We start from the raw sequence: 19,473 nt of genomic DNA on the forward strand, positions 1-19,473 counted from the left end.
GAGGACACCCAATTAAGAATAGACCTCTCGGTAAACCTCAACGTCCTTCCTGAAACCATACACAACTCACACTAACAAAAGAAAAGACTTGATATTAATGGACCTTGACTTTGATTAGCAAAATTGATTGCACTGCCTGTTTTATGAAAATGGAAAGATAAGTGAACAAAATTCCCAACCGCCAATTACCCGCAAAACAATTGCTGCATATGGAAGTAATTCTCTATATACACTGATTACAGCCGCGAACATCTTATTAAAAGAGAGGTCTTGATACATGGAAAAGAATTCGTGTAAACTTCGCCAAGTGCTATCATACAGTAGACTAAATTCCAGATCAAGCCTAAAAAAGGATGATAATAGTGACAGTTTCTATACATCATCGAACCTCTACATATCATTCATTTTCTGAAATGAAATTTGGTTCCTCGCCCTGGCAGAGGTACTCATCACACAGAGATGCAGTGCCCCAATCCTTTCGTAGGCGCAAAATGTCCTCTGTGAATGTTGACCCAGGTGCACCGATAAACGTGCTAGACATAGCACAGATTGTCTTGTCAAGCATTGCTTCCACCTACACAATGAAAATTTGCTCATTGGTGTTGAGCTCAGGATGCTTAACGAAATGAAGAATCAGATAGATAAACCAACATCTAAACTGGATCATGAATAGACCTTAACTATAAATTAGGAAGATATCATGTCAATTATATGGGAAATACTACTCCACACTACACAACTTGATCCGGATTGTTCAATTTTCATATGGACGACTTAGGACACAATCACACAGTGCATGCTGAAAGTACTGGAGCAACATTAACACAATAACTCTAAACTCTACTAGTTATTGCACAAAAACTATCGCTAATAATGAAAAGGTTGAGTATTAAATCAACTTGTCATCCCATAAAACCAAGATGTTTGTACAAGAAAAATTAGAGATTTTTTGGCTAACCTGAGAGTCTCCCTCAATCCCATGCCTGTATAACAAGGCGTCCCATTTTTCAGCTGAATTACGAGGAGGCCTCTTAACAAGTGGTATTGGCTTCCCATTCAAGACAAGAAGCGACTGCAGCAACCCATGTTCACTCTCTGCTGCATCTGTGGAAAGATAAATTACCGGCACGTTCGCCCTCTCAACCATTCGAATTATGCAGTCTGCTGATTGAGGAATGGGGTAAAAGCAGCTTGGCTGCTTTGCATTGCTGGAAGACAGAAAATTTCATTACCAACTTTGATATGAAATCTCCCTAAAAAAACTAACTACCAAAGTACTTCAAATAGCTAGAAAGGTTGATACCGTTTGTTAACATTGTACGCCAAAAGACTTCCAGAAAATAAACAAAATCTTAACCATCCCTCTCTAAAGAAACTGATAATGCAGTCATCTAGAAAACACAGATTCAAACAATACAATTTGTATTAACTTATTGATTGTAAATGTATTACCAGAACTTCAAAAACCCGTGTCGCCGAAAATGGAGTGCAATATAATTCTTTCCTAAGAATGTTTGAATAAATCGCTGGGCTGTCAGCTTGATAAGACGACTTGGTTCTATCAAAGTCTGGCATTTGTGAGCAATGGGACCTCCTGGTTGATTTACCCACTCTTGCTCTACATTAGCAAAGAAAATATCTCCAACAGCTATAACATCGTCATTATTGGAAGAGAACTTGGATTCAACATCTGAAACTGTCTTGCTATTGGGATGCTTAGTATCTTCATTCCAAGCAGATTCAAGCTTGCCCATAGAGATCCCCAAGTTCTTCAACTTACTAATATGCTCATCATCCACATAACAAGGATTTGGTTTTGAAAAGTAACAAATGAACCGATCAATGTGCAAGTGGTGCTTCTTAATCTCGGAAAACTCTTCAAAAGAGATGACAACCTTTCTACCCAAGCACATATTAATACGATCAATGTCTATCACCCTACTGAACTGATAATCAACTTTATGACTAGGAATGACCAAAACTCTGTTAAGTATAGCAGCGAAGAACATATGCTTCTCCAAACAGATCAAATGGTTAGACATTTGCCCCGAGGTGCATAGAGCGAACAAAAACTTGTTTAATTTGGGCTTCCACTCAATCGTTCGTCTATCAGACAATTTCTGCTCCATCTTTCTACATCTATCAAGGGCGAAGGTGTCCATGGGGAGAGCATCACCAACTACCTCTGATAAGTTGCCAGACCGATGGGGGGACAGAAGAACGTTTTGGATCTCTTTGTTCAGAGTAATTTGCTTCAATAGAGCAGATTTGATATATTCTATAAGAGCAGAATTTGAATTCAAATTATTAGAAGCGGTCGAATTGAAAGACGAGTTAGATTGAAGAAACGAGGAGTGATTCCAAAGATGGAAAAAACCCAGCTGTTGTTGCCTCAACAAATACAAAGCTGTCAATTCTGATTCCCTCATTCGATCACTGAGGGAATCGGAGGTTTTGAGTGTGGAAGAGACAGTAGTAGAGAAGAGACTTCTAATATCGACAGAGAAAAATAGAACGAGAATGCATAGAGGGAGGGCGGCGGCTAAAAGATAGTAGTACCTCTTGTCAAATGCAAATTTGGGAATGGAGAAAGGAAACCTGTGAATGGGAGGGCGGAAATGGGGATCGTCGTCAATGTCGAAGGTGGTGGAGTGAGTACGAGGAGAAGGGTGAGGCTTGATGTCATTGTGTTCGACAAGGCGCTGGCGATCGTCTTCTTCGTCAGAAGACGAATCAGATCTATCCATTACCTTCTCCAGTTCTTCCAATTTGGTTGGACAAAAATTCACTCCAAATCCACACAGTCTTGTATTGGACTGCGTCGATAAACACGATGACTTAGAGAGAAAAATGGAAAGAAATACAAAGCCCAACGATGATGGAATATCAACAAATCCGTCGGTGAATGACATTGACACGCCATCGCCCTCACCAACAAAACGTCTTTTAATCTCTTTCGCCTTATGCTTCATATATACGTTTTTTTCTTTTTCTTTTTCTTTTTCTTTACAAAATAGTTTTTTTATTTTGAGCTTCAACTCCTTAAAATACACATTTTAATCTCTCACGTTTTACAAATAATTCATTACCAAATAAAATTCAACAATAATCAAATTTGTAAGTAATCATAGATTTATAAGTGAGACAATTATCTATAATATACGAAGCCTCTTACTTGCCTCCCGAAGCAAATCTATAAATCTATATGCAAAGTAAGCAATATCATATTAGTGAAAGTTCTTATGTTAGATCAGAAATTATGTTTTGAATTAAAAAATGATGTGCCAATTAAAATAGGAAAATTGTTTTAAATGAGAAAAGTGATAAAAATATTTACAAATATAACGAAATTTCATAGTCTATCAGTTTTCTACCGTGATAGATGATAGTCGTATATCAGAATGTATCAACGTTATATTTTGCTATACTTGAAAACAATCCATTAATGTATGATATTTTTTATGATATGGTTAAAAACAATAATATTATATTTAGTTATGTTTGTTGAGATAGACTTTTATCTTAGGGTTTCAATTCAAATAGTCTAAATTGCTATATGATATTATACTTTTTAATATATTTCATAAAAATCCTAAATAAGCTAACATTTTTCATAAAAGAATGGGCGAATTTACCTTATTACCTAAATTTCATTAATCTTGAATAATATTTTCCTTAATTATCAACAACCATATTTATTATATCAATTGTAACTTTTTTTTAATTATTAATACATGTATATTTGTATTTATTAATGTAATATTTATTAACTTTAGAATGATTTAAATATGGTATAAATTATTGTCTTATATGATAATAATATTTTTAATTATCCTGCAAATAAATATTTTCAATTTCTTGTCCAACCAAAAGTTAATTTCTCACGATCATCAATTCCGGTACCGGCATTCTTCTTTGATTTCTATTACGAAAAAAATTGTTCTTTCTTCTTCCCTTCCGATTTCCTTCTTGTGATACAATTAGTCTTTTTTTTTCCGTATATTATTTATTCTTCTGTTTCGTATCATATATTTTTTTCTTTAAAAAATTTATTCTTTCTTCTTCCGTTTCGTAGCATGAATATTTTTTCCTTCAAAATTTTGTTCTTTCTTCTTCCGTTTCATAGCATATATTCTGGTAGTGTTCCTCCTATTTTGATTTTCACATATGCTACTGAATAATACATTTATGTTTTGTGATTTATTATACATATACTACTGCATATAATATTCAATAATACATACACAGATTCTTTTCTCATGTTCTGTAATTTTTTCTTACTCAATTTAACAAATTGAAAACACAATCTTTCATTTATAAAATATACAATGTATTATTTCATATATACTATTCATTAATCAATTTAACATATCATATTTTTCGGTAAATGTATGTCAATTTATATGTATTATTGTATATATGAAGGGTATATATACATTAAATAACAGAACCGATATATCATATTTTTTGGAAATTGTATGTCAACATATATTTATAAATTGTATATATCAAGTGGTATATATCTAAATGCAATATTACAGAATCGAAGTTTAAAACGTTCTAGGAAATCTACGATGTAATGGAGTAAGGAAAAATATAAGGAATTGAGAAAGACGACTAACCGAAAGTATGAGGATAACAAAAAAAAAAATGAAATAAACTGAGAATCGGTGAAGAACAAAATCGGAATCGGTGATGGAGGAAATAAGATTACGTGAATAAGGAAACTAAATGTACTGGAATTGAAAGAATGTTGAGATTTTTCGGTGACAGAATCAGGCTTACTTAAAGAAAACATATGATATTCTACGGTTACTGGATATCTATATATATGTATTATGGTAAATAAAAAGGGGTATATATCTTAAAAAAAACATAACACACAGATCATATTCGTCAATTACTGTATGTTATTGTATATATGAAGGGGTATATATTTAAAAAATATCAGAACACACATGTCATATTAATCGGTTATTGTATCTCAATTTATATGCATTATTGTACATATGAAGGGGTATATATAAACTAATTCACATAACAGGCAATTGAAATTTCTTGGGGACTATATGTAAAAATATATGCATTGTTATATATATGAAATGGTATATGTCCTAAAACAAATATTCCAGAATATAACATTAAACGTTCTAGGAATACTATGATTTAATGGAGTACAGAAAAATATAATGAATTAAGGAAGACAATTAACCAGATGCATGAGGAGAACGAAAGGACGAAATAAATTGAGATTCTGTGAATAACAGAATCAGAATCGGTGATGGACGAAATATAAGGAGATGAATGAAATTGGATGGAATTGGTAAAAAAATTCGATAACTTTCCAGCAGAGGATGTACCGAAATTGGTAGAGAAATTAGATAAAATTGTAGCAGCGGATGTAACAGAGAAGAATGACTGTTGACGACGGAGATGAGGATGTAAGAATTACGCGGCTGATGAATAATTAAGAAAGATAATTTTAAAAATTATTTCCATATTCAAAGATATATTATTTAATGATAATTTAAAATAAATTATATAAGGTAACATTTTTCATCAATAATTAAGATTTTACATTAATTAAGATCATAATTAAAAAAGTTATAATTTACACAATAATGATAAATATAATGTAAATAAGGCAAAATATACTTCTTAATTTCGAATTACCTATATAATTAACGTTAATCATATGGTTAAAAATTGTCCTACAAATATGTGAATTCCTAATTAAGTAAAAAGATCTTATTTTAGGATATTTGTGAAATTCCATAGTCAAATTAGATCTTTTCTCTAAATCTTTCTTTATCTTATCTCCTTACTTTCTCTCTCCCTTCTCTTATACTTCTTTCCCTTACCGATGAAAATAATATCTATATAAATATCAGTATTAGAATAAAGTAGGATAAACTTGAATAAAAGGAGAAAAGATTTATCTGTCTTGTTGAGAATTCGCCTGAAATTGTACTATCTCGTTATAAGCGTGTCCCGAGATTATCCCCAGTCAAGGTCTAACTCGATTGAGATTGAAATTTAGAGTGCCCAAGATTAATTCTGTTTATTTATGCTTTCAGTCTTAGAACCGTGCATTTAGAGATTTAAGAAGCGATACAAGAATGAGTGAAAGAGGAAGAAGAAGAAAGAGAAGAATCAACTTAGGAGATTTTTAAAGTGGTTTGATTATCAGCAACCTACATTTATCGTACTTGGGAGAAGATTTTATTTATAGAAATTTCTTTTCAATTTGAAAAAGGTATTTTATTCTTCTACCCTTAAGGCTCTATTTAAAGAAGAGATTAAAAGGATTTCTTTTACATTTAGATTAAAAAGAAAATAAACTAATTTATTTGAACACTCCACAAATCTCCACCTTAAAAGACATAGAGTGCAAAAAATTTGTTTGTGTCTTGACTCCTAAGCCTTTGATGCAGTCACTCCTTCTCGAGTTCCAAGAACCCGATTGTTTGAAGATATTTAAGGAACTTCATTTGAGTGATGGTCAACATATCAGCTGCATTCATACTAGTATGGACTTTAAGCACTTCAACTTCTTGTTTTCTATTTGCTCTCTAATGAAGTGAAACTTAATATCTATGTGCTTAGTCCTACAGTGATATTGTTGGTTTTTGGACAAGTGAGTGGTGCTTTGATTATCACAATTAATCTTTTTGTGATATGCCAGAGTCCTTCAAGAGGCCTTTTAACCAAATAGCTTTTGAAAGAGCTAATTCAGTTTCAGTAGATGATAGGGTCACGATAGGTTGTAGTGAAGCTTTCCAACTAATTAGGTTGCTTCCAATCAGGAAACAATATCCTGTCAGAGACCTCATTTTCTCCAAATCCCTAGTGTAGTCAGAGTCTACAAAACCATAGAGCTCAAATAGTTCTTTAAGACATATTTTACACATAAGTTAAGCATTCATATATCCCTTTCAGTACCCACGAACCCATTTGGCTGCTTCCCAATGCCTTTTTCCTGGGTTAGCTATGTACCTGCTTATCATACTAGATGAGTAAGATAAATCATGCCTAGCAAAAATCATTAGGTACATTATACTACATACCATATGTGAGTAGGGACGTTTGCCATGTACTTAACATGGTTGGATCTTCTGGGTTTGGACAATTAGCTGCTGATGGTTTAAAGTGTTATGCAAGAGGAATAACCACTTATTTTGCATCTAGCATATTGAGCCTTTTAAGTACCTTATAGCAGTAGTTACTTTGGTCTATTGTTAGGGTCATTTGTATTCTGTCTCTAGTGATGTCAATGCCTAAAATTCTTTTAGATTCACCAAGTTCCTTCGTATCAAATTCTTCCTTCAAGGCTATCTTTACTCTTTTGATATCTGATTTATGTTTTCCATCAAGTAACATATTATCTACATACAAGAGTAAATAGACATTAGAGGAATGAGAATTTGAATTTATGTAGATGCAACTATCATAGGAACTTTTGTAAAAGTCAAGTTCAGAGATAAAATCATCAAACCTTTTGTACCAACACCTTAATGGTTGTTTTGAACCATATATGGACCTTTTAAGATAACATACCTTATCCTCTTTATCTTTTCAAATGTATCCTTGTGGTTGGTTCATGTAGATGTTTTCTGTCATGTCCCCATGTAAGAATGATGTTTTAACATCGAGTTGTTCAAGTTCTAAATCTTCTTAAACTACTAATGAGAAAACCATTCCTATGAAGGTTTGTTTAACCACTAGTGAGAATATTTCATTGTAATCGATTTTCTCCCTTTGAATAAAGTCTTTGGTAACAAGTCAAGTTTTATATTTAGGAGGTTGGAGATCGGGTAATCCTTCTTTAAGCTTATAGATCCACTTACAAGGTATGGTCTTACATCCTCTAGGTAGCTTTACAAGAGTCCACATATTTCTTTGTTAATTTATGTGCATATGCAATGGTTCGTGGATATGTCATGGTTAAGCTCTAATTGAGTGACCTATTAGACGACTAGACTTGGTTGATACAATAAAAGGAGTAAATCATGTTTATGTGTTGCTAAACATCTCAAGATATGCGTGCAATACAAGCTTTCCTCTCTATCACCCAAGTGTAAGTGAAGAGAGGTTTCTTGGTGAGTACAGGGTCGAACATGAGGAATTAATGTTCCTAATGGTCTTATCGCATAGCTAAAACTCATGCAGTATAATCTATACAATATTGATATGGACAGTATAGTTTCCCCTAATTATTTACACTAAGGTGCCTTTGGTCGTGCAAGGTGGTTATGATGATAAAGTGAGGTGGAAAATGAACTCAATTCCATAGGCATGGCATGCATGAAGGAATCTTTAATTAACTAATTGCGATGTATTGTACATTAATAGTTCGAGGCGATACAAAGCATTTATTAACTTCAGAATTAAGGTGAATGTCCTTTCGGTGCCTTTGCTATACTTGCTTGCCTCCTAGGATCCAAATACTTAAACTTAAGCTATGATTTGTATCCTAAATTAAAGTAAGCAACATTTTGGTGCTTTTGCCGCACACGTTGATATCTTTGCAACTTATGCGAATGATAAATTTGGCGATGAGATTATATTACTACAATCTCCTCACCGTTTGTTTAGTTAAATATGTGATTTCACTTGTCAGGCGATTGCTACCAACATAATTGTTCTTCTCTCGAATAAATAATGCTTTGACATATGCATTTAGCTAAACAAAACTTCTAAAACATATATTTGAATTTTCTAGTATTAATAACACATTGCATTCATAACTAATTAAATAGATTTAACATTGTTGTCAGAAGAGAAATGGGAGAATGATAGAAGAAATGAATTACTATTATAAACATATCTTTAGACCTCTCAACCACATAGTATATATTATAAAGCAATATAATAAAAACAGAAAATGGAATACACAGAAGTGAGTCAAGCCTTAGAGTATGATTTCTCAAACTCTTCGGCTTTGACTTTTGCCTGATTGTGAGTAGAAAATGGTAGGGAAAGAACTTTCTCTCTCTCTTTTTGTTCTAAGTTCTCACTTAAAACTCAAGGGAGAAAGAATGGAAGAATATGAACTTACTCTTCGTTCCAAAGATTGCAGCCCCTATTCTAAAGTAAAGTCTTCAATTTATAGGCGAAGAATGATGTTGAGAAGACATCCTTTGCTTCATTAATGCTTCTGAAAAGCTGCATTGGCATCGTGTAGACGTCCTTTTATCTCTTTTCTGATATTCGCGCCAACCAAATTTATTTGCTAGTGCATCAGATCGCCTACCTTGCTTGTCATTGCGTTGGTTGGATACATCTCGCATAACGTTCTATCGCCAAGCTCTACTTCGTTTTGCCTATTATCCTGCAATAAAACATGTAAAACGCGATAATAAGGATAAAGTTCTTCTGTAAGACGCTATACACAAGTTAATCAAATTATTTACTTTTTCCATGTTTTCATCTATTTGTATGCGATAAGGATTCATTATTAAAAGGCCATAATAACTTGTATTTCTACAAGTTATCAGTATCATTAATGGTTAGAGATTTCATTTCATCATTCATAGCATTTATCCAATGTCTAGCATTAGGGCAGTTCACTGCCTCATCAAATGTTTTAGGTTCATCATCATTTAGATGATTCATAGCATTTAGGGTAAAGCTTACATAATCTACCTTACTGTATCTAGGAGGATGAATAATGGATTTTCTTTGTCTATCTCTAGCCAAAGAATAATTTGATAGGTCTTCTTCTTTCTTGAGAACTTTTTTCTCTTTCTTCTAGAGTAAGTTGTAGAGAGCTACTCGATTCTGTTTCTTATACAGTGGTGTTAAGAAGTTCATTTGAATCCTGGTTTGGTGTGTGCTCCACCTCAATCTCATTTGGTTTATGATTTGAATCGTATGTTTTAATATGTTTATCAAACATAAACATAAGATCTTCCTTAAAAACCACATCTCGACTTGCAATACACCTGTTTTCTATTAGAATACCACATTCTAGAACCTTCTATCCTTTTGTGAAACCTAGGAACATGCATTTTATAGCTCTAGGTTTTAATTTTCCCTAACTTTGATGAACAAACCCTATACAATCAAAGATTCTAAGGTTTTATCGATTAGGAGGGTGTTTGGATCATTTTTTTCGGGTGTTAAGAATTTTGTAGAGTGATGAGGGCACCTATTAAGAGTGTAAACAGTGTAGGAAACATCTTCTGCTCCAAATCTTTCAGGACTAGACCATTTGACATTTGTTATCTAACTTTTTCCATTATGGTTTTATTTAACCGCTCAACAACACCATTTTGTTGGGGGTGAATCAATTAGTCTCATGTCTTATTATTCCATGTTCTTTACAAAAATTATTGAACTCCTCACTACATAATTCAAAGTCATTATAAGTTCTTAGGTAAAAATTTGCTTAGATGTTTGTTTTTTTAACATAATTTTCCACTCTTTAAACTTTCCTAGAGTTTGGTCTTTAGTTTTTAAGAAATGAATGTTGGAAAAATAAACGTGATCATCGTTGTTGTGTCGTGTCAAACCACTACTAGCAAACACAACTTCCAAACTCAAGTGAGTGCACGCGAGAGTTAGGAATAGAATCAAAAGGAAAACGCTTAGAGAAAGAAATTAGGGTTTTGTTTTGTCGAAAAGAAAGAGATCACCCCTAAAACTTTTCTTTAAACATATAATAATATATATATATATATATATATATATATATATATATATATATATATATATATATATATATGAACTATAGTTTTTGAGTTATAAAATATATTAAATAATAACAACTATTAGTTTCCAACTCTTATAAAATATATAAAATAATAACAACAATCTCTACGAATGGCTACCATTGCAATCCAGTTAAAACAGTAATAAAGCATTTTCTCTGAGCAAAGAAAGAAGTAGTATAAACTTAAACATCAATATCTTTCGATTTGAATTGATGCGTAGTGAGGTGGGGCAACAATCCAATTTATAAAGAAAGTAAGTTACCTTTTGAACTTTCAATAACTATGGTTGAGACTCCCACAACACGTTTTACTTCTTAATTTTCCATCGATTCTGCAATAAAGTCTATCACATTAGACAACTCAAAATTGTGCTATTTAAGGTCGTGCACATAGATATTCGAGTCAACGTGAAAGCTCTAGAAAAAGATCCTTAAACTTTTTTATAGAAGGCGGCCACACCTTCACAATCACGTTATTGCTTCATCAAGTCTATCATAATAGACCACTCAAAACTGAGCTATGAAGACTTCACAACTAGTCTATATTAAGACCAACTTCATCAAGTCTGTCAAAGACAAACCACTCAAAATTGAGCTTTAAAAATTTTACAGTTATCCATCAAGTCCATACCAAGACCACCCCAAAGAAAGGCTATGGAAATTATTAAGGTTTTAGTTTTATCAATCAAATCCATTTAAGGACTACCCATTCGTGGCTATAGACCATCAAGTCTACCATAGTAAACCACCCAGAAAATGACTATGGACCATCAAGTCTATCGCAATAGACCACCTAGAAAAGGGCTACAGACCATCAAGTCTATCGCAATAGACCAAGGGCTATGGACCATCAAATGTTTGAGTCTCATACTTGTTGAAAATTATAGAATTACTCTCTCCTTGTTAGGCCTTTAGAGAGATGGTCTACAAATTTCCTCAGACCTCACATATTTCAAGAAGATAATTCTTTTATTTAACTATCATTTCATAACTCCATGTCTCAGACGAATATGTCTTATTTTGCCATAATACACTATTCTTGGCAATACCCTATGGCCGTGTATGAATCTTAATACAGACATACTGGTATAGAGGCCCCCCACAATGGTACATCTCTCATTAGGCTTCTATGTCATTCATACCAATGGACCCATATAATGGTACATTTTTTATTAAGAACACATATCCACTAGTAAAGCTTACTTCGTCATTCTAAGTTACCCGGTTTTCATACACTACCTATTTAGTACGGTAGACAATTATTACAATGCAAACAAAAATCTATTGTAACCTTAAGATATCTTAATAAATGACGAAGAGCAATAAAATAATCTTAATCAGGCTTATGTGTGTATATACTCAATCTTCTCACAGCATATGTAGCAACATGTCATGTACAGTTAATCTTTGCTTATTCAAATTGAGAAACACTATCTCATTTACTTTTCTTAAGGCTCATTACTAGCATCATAAAAGCACTATCAAACTATTAAAATTTCTTTAATAGTATTCAATGTGTGATTGACATAAATCAAAACATTCTCAATAATACTAAACTCATCACATTAGTCTCACATAAATATTTCATGACTTCAAGATGTGATAACTTTATAGCATTACTAACATTTATGTTTGTATCACATAAATCTTTCACATCAACATATAAACATATAATCACACAATAAACTCCAAACAACTTTTAGTAAACATATATATCAACAATTCACTACTCGAGACATTGCTTATAATGTTGTTATTGTTTTTTTTTCTTCATCTAATTTTCAAGAACTAGTTGAACACCGTAAAGAAATTTGACTATATCAAGTTACCATTGAGGAATATCATCTTTACATACACTTGATGTATTAGAAGACCATATATAGCTACAAAAGTTTTTAAGACTCTATAGTGGCTAATTTAATCGTACGAGAATAAGAATCAAGACATTCTAAATTCCACGTTTGATTCAAAATATTTTTCATTAGTCTAAAGTTATACCTATGTACTTATGATCAGTTTCTTTATCTAATGTGGGACTTTGGTCGCATTCCCAACGATCCTTCCCTCGAACAAAGTTTCAACTGAACCTCCTCTAAAGTAGACATCCATCCATTTAACTTTTATCTAGGCTAACTCCTCTCTAGAGCATATTGCCTATTCAATAGAGCTTAACCATGGATAATATTGTGACTACTTTTAAGGTTTCACTACACCTTTGTTCGACCTAGGATTATATCAACAAGGCTAAATGAAGAACAACATGACTCTGATACCACTTTAATTTAGAGACATCTTAGGGTATAAATCCCCATGCCTTATAAGATATTACATATTCAATAGTTTAGACAATATCTTAAACTTTCATAAGATCCTATAAGATTCATAAAGAATGAATTTTGCATATTTTCATACTACTAGCAAACTTTAGTAATATGCAAATAATGTTGTACAATCAAAGTTAATTACAAGTAATAGTAATATTTTCAATTTCATGAAAATTAGCAACCAAATGAATCAACGATTCATGAAGTAAGTCATGTATAACTCTGTCACATACGACATACATTTCTACCCATGCTAACAGACATGCTCAAGTAGATCACAATAGTGTCTCAACATTCACAAACTGATTTAAATATATAAATCTATATGCAACACTATTATGAATATAATCAATAAACATAGTGAAGGGTTTTCAATCATGCTGAAGATTCCTTAAACACAAGATATGCTATCTTAGTTAGATACTCCCACACTTCTAAATATTTAAATGCAAAACATATTTAAAGTTCAACAATACTATTTTGTTGCGGGGAATAAATTTCATGAACAAATCCATTTAGTTCACAAAACTCTATTCTAAGGTATTCATGATCCTTTTGTTTAATTGACTTTCTACTTCTAATCTTATGTATGATTCATGTCATACATTATTTTCATCCAAGAATGCATAGACTAATTCAAATCATCACAAAAGCATTCATTACTACAACATAATTTGTCAAATTATATGAAATATTATCCAAAACTTACAATGAATTGACTCTATCACATGTACCATGATATAATTTGCTTATACTCGTGAAATATCCAAATATATATTTATAAAGTATGTATCAGATATCAAATATTAAATCTAGTAAAAGAAATCTCAACATTGTAAAGTTATGTGTGTGGAACAAATTACTAGCCAAAATATATCAACAACACAAACCAACAATCCAATTAAAGCCATTAATAAATAAATGCATGACTTATTAAGCTACATCTTAAAACCTTCAATAGGTTTTAAAAATTGAATTTTTCAGAAATTTTCATTGTCATCTTCATCCAAATTGACAAAAGATGAAAATTTAATGTGCTCAATTGTTTTTCGAAGATTTTCAAATCATCTCTTCAATTGGATGATTTAGTCTACGAATCACTCTGGAATAAATTCAAAATAAAATTCATTCATAGAAATGATTGAAAATAAAGCATTATCGACTTTCTACCGTTTCTTAACTTTCCTTTTTAATTTATATTGAGAAACTCAAATTTTCACCATCAAACAAAAGTTTCAGTTAAGACTAAGGGGCTATTTGGGGGAAGGGTTAGTACTATGGGCTTGGGTTAGCCCAACCCTAACCCCGTCTGGCCTATGGTTTATGGAAACCCTAGTTGTAGGGTTTCCTAAACACGGTTTCCTTCTCCCCCAACCCGGCGTACGTTTCGTCTTCAACGCGTGTTTCGTTTTCCCCTCAATCGTCGTCTTCAACCCGTGTTTTGTCTTCCCTCATGAAATCCCATCAATTCTCCCACTTTCGTTGTCTGGTCTCCCTTTGTATTCATTTTAATAGTTTTGTCAAACAAATTTAAATTTTGTTATTGCTCTTCAATATTAAAATTTATATGAATATTTCTAAATAATTATAAATAATTAGATGAATCGTTTTTAATAATGACGCATAATTAAAAAAATTAAATATAAATTAAAATAATTATTAAATAATTAGGTACACGATTTAACTACCCCAAATTTTTTTTTCAAAATTTGGTATACGATCGTTTAGATTTGGCTACATGATCGTTTAGATTTGGCTACACGATCGTTTAGATTTGGCTACACGATCGTTTAAATTTGGGGTTTCAAATCTAAACGATTTTTTTTTCAAAATTTGGTATACGATCGTTTAGATTTGGCTAGAAGATCGTTTAGATTTGGCTATATGCTCGTTTAGATTTGGCTACACGATCGTTTAGATTTGGGGTTCCAAATATAAACGATTTTTCTTTCAAACTTTGGTATACGATTGTTTAGATTTGGCTAGAAGATCGTTTAGATTTGGCTACATGATCAGATTTGGCCACACAATCGTTTAGATTTGGGGTTCCAAATCTAAACGATTTTTTTTAATCTAAACAATCGTGTAGGTAAATCTAAACGATCATGTAGTCAAATCTAAACGATCGTGTAGCAAAATCTAAACGATCGTATACCAAATTTTGAAAAAATAAATTTTAGATTTGGAACCCCAAATCTAAACGATCGTGTAGCCAAATGTGAACGATCATGTAGCCAAATCTAAACGATCGTGTACCAAAGTTTTTGGGGTAGTCATATGTAAACGATCGTGTACCAAATCGCGTTACGAAATATATTACGCGCATTGTTGACGGGGCATTTTTGGTATTTTACACGGTGTCCTTTACAAGGTCTGGTCTGACCTGTTTTCGTTCTGTGTTCTCCCTCAATCCGTCTTCTCTCTCGTTCGTTCTGTGTTCTCCCTCAATCCGAACATCTCCCTCATTTGTCTGACGACCCTCTATTCTCCCTCATCAAAATGTTTTTTTCTTCTTATTTCGTTCTATGTTCTTCCTTGATCCGTTTTCATGTAAATTTATTTTTCGTTGCGTTTCGTCGATTGGGGAGGATTTCGTGTAGCCGAATCTCTATCTACATCTCTCTCATCCGTCTCTCTCACTCCCAAAAGGGTATGTCGTGATTGTTGAAGTCGACCCTTCCACGGCGTTGGCTTCAAACACGACAACCTTTTGGAGTATAGGGTTTTGCCTCCAAATAAATTTTGTTGAAGACGACCCTAACAGAAAATCCTTGCCGCTCGAGTTTCCATTGTTATGGGTGGATGTTTCGCTTCGCTTAGTGTCATTCCTTCACTGATAAGGCAAATGCTTTGACACCACCGTTGTCTGCCAATGGTTGTCGAGCTTGGTAAGGAGGTATTGGACTATTTTAAATCCAATTTCAAAGCCGATGATGAGTTTTATGATTGACATACACTGATTTTGTTACATTTTTTGTTTTCCATATATGTATGTAGCTTGATTTGTGGAATCTGTTCTACTTTAATTACTAATTGCTGATGTATATGGGATTACATTATGTCTTTTGGTTAAGTTTTTTCTTAAAAAATGTATGTTGGCCTTATCCTATTTTCTTTCGGTTGCTTTATTTTGGTTGCTTTATTTCAGTTGCTTTGTTTGGGTTGCTTTGTTTCGGTTACTTTGTTTAGGTTACTTTGTTTGGTTTAGTTTGGTTTACTATGTTGCTTCTTGTTACCTGAGCATGGTAGGGAGTTACTTCAGAATTAGATTTGTTTCATTTCTATTTTGTCCCTTCAATTGTTTATCTTATCTTTTCATGTGTACTTAGCTGCAGAATAGCTTCCAATATCCACTTTGACTGTTGTTTGACTTATCTTCTAGCCTGCTTTTTCTGAGATTCCCTTACCTTTTCTTGGTTGGGTCATTTATTTGCATTTTAACTCCCTACATACTCTATATAATCCTTCATTTTATGCTTATGCTTTACCACTTCCATTTATCATTGCTTGGCCATTTCCTTTGTATTTCAAATTCATCTTTCGTAGGTAAATGGTTTCTTCCATGTTCTCTCACGGTTTCTGCCTTGTTTGTTGCCAAATGTTTATGTTTTTTGCCCTTTTGTATACTGTTTTAAAAATCATACTTTCTGCCTTCTTCTCTCACGGTTTCTGCCTTACTTTCTGCCTTCATTTTGCTGCCTTTTTTAACTTACTTGGTATGTTTGTCTTATGTTTTATGTCGTATGTGTATGCTTTGTTTCTCCCCTCTGTTTATGCTTTTGTTGTCTGCCTTCTTTTGATATATATATTTCTTGCCTTTGTTATTTGTTTTAATCCATCTTAATTGATGTGTCTACAACTATGGAATCTGGTTCAAGTTATTGAACCGATTTGTAAATTCTGAGCCTATTTATCATTTGTTTTCAAAATTGAATTTTTATTTCCAACGTTGTTTTTTTTTTTTTTTTACGTTTCAATTTCGGGTGAGTGTTTTTATGTACAAGGTATGTATTCCTTTCGTTTGTCATTTATTTTTCTTCAATTTTTCAACCTTGCTTGTATCCTAACTTTCTTTCTTTTTTTTTCAGAACGTCTGCGGTCATCCAACCCTTATAAGAGGTATTATGGCTTAGTCATATGTAATTTTGATAATGTATTCGTTTTTTCATTACAGTATAAATTATGTAGTTAAGACATAAACAGTATTGGTTATGTAATATATACTCTTTCATGGACGTTTCTTTTATTTAATGAATTAATAATTTTTTCTTTCATTCTATGATTTAAATTACTGTTTATTTTTAACTTTCACATGCAACAAATTGTGGAGCAAAAAAGTATTAAACGGTTATGCTAAATTATTAAATAAGTTGTTTTACCGAATAGAATAGACGGTTAATTAACACGAATAATCCTTCTAATTAACACTTAACACAAATAAAGCAATTAACTTAAGACCATACTATAGTTTATTAGTTCACAATTTTTTTGAATAAAAAATTTTCAATGTTTGTACAGTCCTTCTAAGTAACACAAATAAAGCAATTAACTTAACATCTTATTACTTACAAACCAAAGACGTTCTTCTCTTACATAAAAAAAAAAAAAAGAAGTTTGAAAATAATATTTGTACATATGTTATTTGTTTTTTATACCAAATATATTTACTTAAAAAGTTTGAAAATAAGGCGTTCTTCTCTTGCATACAAAAAGAAAACTTTGAAAATAATATTTGTACATATGTTATTTGTTTTTTGTACCAAATATTATTTAGTTAAAAAGTTTGAAAATAAGATGTTCTTCTCTTACATACCAAAAAAAAAAGAAGTTTGAAAATAATATTTGTACATATGTTTTTTTTTTTTTTGTACCAAATAATCTTTACTTAAAAAGTTTTGAAATTAAGACGTTCTTCTCTTACATATGGAAGTAAGATTGAAACATTGGTATATATGTTATTTGTTTTTTGTACGTAAATTTTAAGTAAAGTTACTAAGTTTATGGTATTAGTAAGTGCGTAATAAGCTTTACTTAGGAATTTTTCACAATATATATGGATATTTTTCTAATTCACTTAGTACATATTTTTTAGGAAACTTTACATAGTTTGTAATGGATCAACAAACACTCCTTGGCGTCCTAACTGTGTTCACGTTGGTCCAACGTCAGATCTTACTAACGTTGGAGCTACTAATGAATGACAATAGGCGCATCACACATACACCGTTCGATACACGCCATAGAATAAGGCAGCTTGCATACTTTCACATGATACACGACTCAGATCTTGTGTGTTGCCAAAGCATGCAAATGGACAGGCGAACTTTCGCAATTCTATGTCATTTACTTCTGACTGTATCTGGTCTTTCGTCCACCGAGATTGTCGACGTTGAGGAAATGGTAGCAATGTTCTTGCACGTCCTTACCCATGACGTGAAGAACTGCATCATTCAAAGGGAATTTGTACGGTTCGGTGAGACAGTATCGCGATATTTTAACCTTGTACTATTGGTTGTCGTCCGACTATACGAGGAGTTGATAAAGAGACCTGTTCCGGTGACAAACAACTGCAATGATCAATGTTGGAAGTGTTTCGAGGTGGACATGGTACAAGTTTAATGTATTTGAGCTTAATGTACGGGACACTTATATCGGCATATTTATTACAACCTGCAGAATTGCCTTGGCGAGTTAGACGGGACATACATAAAGGTGAACGTCCCGCAACAGATCGGCCTACATTTAGAACGCATAAGAGGAAAATTGCCACAAACGTACTGGGCGTGTACGACACGAAAGGGGATTCCGTTTATGTCCTCGCCGGTTGGGAAGGATCTGCGGCAGACTCACGGATTCTACGTGATGCCCTTTCACGAGAAAATAGACTACAAGTGCAAAGGGTATATCTTATTTATAATAAAACAACGCCGCTTTCTACTTACCTATTCAAAGCGCTTAAACGAATGTTTTAATAACAGGATATTATTATCTGTGCGATACGGGTTATCCAAACGCGGAGGGGTTTCTCGTCCCGCATAGAAGCCAGCGGTACCATTTGCAAGAGTGGCATGGTGCTGCAAATGCGCCAGCAAATGCAAATAAGTACTTCAACATGAAGCATTCCTCGGCAAGGAATGTCATTAAGCGCGCCTTCGGTGTTCTTAAGGGGCCATTCTTTGTAGAAAGTCGTACTATCCCCTGCAAGTCCAGTATCGCACCATACTAGCATGTTGCTTGCTCCACAATTTGATCAACAGAGAAATGACATATTGCGACGACGTTGACTACGTGAACGAGGGGGACTCCACGTACACGACGACCATCGCTTCAGAAGACATTCACTACATTGAGGTGAAAAACGAGTGGTCTCAGTGGCGCGAAGAACTAGCCGAATCGATGTTCACTGATTGGCAGTTGCATAATGCTTAGATAAGA

The 19,473-nt window shown here is 33.0% G+C and overlaps 1 protein-coding gene across 1 annotated transcript; it reads right to left on the minus strand.

Annotated features, from left to right (window-relative positions):
* Nucleotides 1-162: 162 nt before the first annotated feature.
* LOC103502751 (O-fucosyltransferase 36-like) lies at nucleotides 163-2,936 on the minus strand. Its single transcript, XM_008466818.3, has 3 exons — nucleotides 1,453-2,936; nucleotides 959-1,208; nucleotides 163-574 (listed from the first exon to the last, which is right to left on the minus strand). Exons 1-3 carry the CDS (start codon nucleotides 2,910-2,912, stop codon nucleotides 398-400), a joined length of 1,887 nt encoding a protein of 628 aa, XP_008465040.1. The 5' UTR covers nucleotides 2,913-2,936; the 3' UTR covers nucleotides 163-397.
* Between the last annotated feature and the right edge of the window lie 16,537 nt (nucleotides 2,937-19,473).

Source organism: Cucumis melo, chromosome 4 (genome assembly GCF_025177605.1).
Source record: "Cucumis melo cultivar AY chromosome 4, USDA_Cmelo_AY_1.0, whole genome shotgun sequence".
In the NCBI taxonomy this organism is placed as follows: domain Eukaryota; kingdom Viridiplantae; phylum Streptophyta; class Magnoliopsida; order Cucurbitales; family Cucurbitaceae; genus Cucumis; species Cucumis melo.

Coding starts and splice junctions, on each gene's coding strand:
- LOC103502751 (XM_008466818.3), bottom strand. CDS start 2,912: ATGTCATTCACCGACGGATTTGTTGATATTCCATCATCGTTGGGCTTT. Junction 1,209..1,452: donor CACGGGTTTTTGAAGTTCTG/GTAATACATTTA, acceptor TCTGTCTTCCAG/CAATGCAAAGCAGCCAAGCT. Junction 575..958: donor GGATTGAGGGAGACTCTCAG/GTTAGCCAAAAA, acceptor TTCATTGTGTAG/GTGGAAGCAATGCTTGACAA.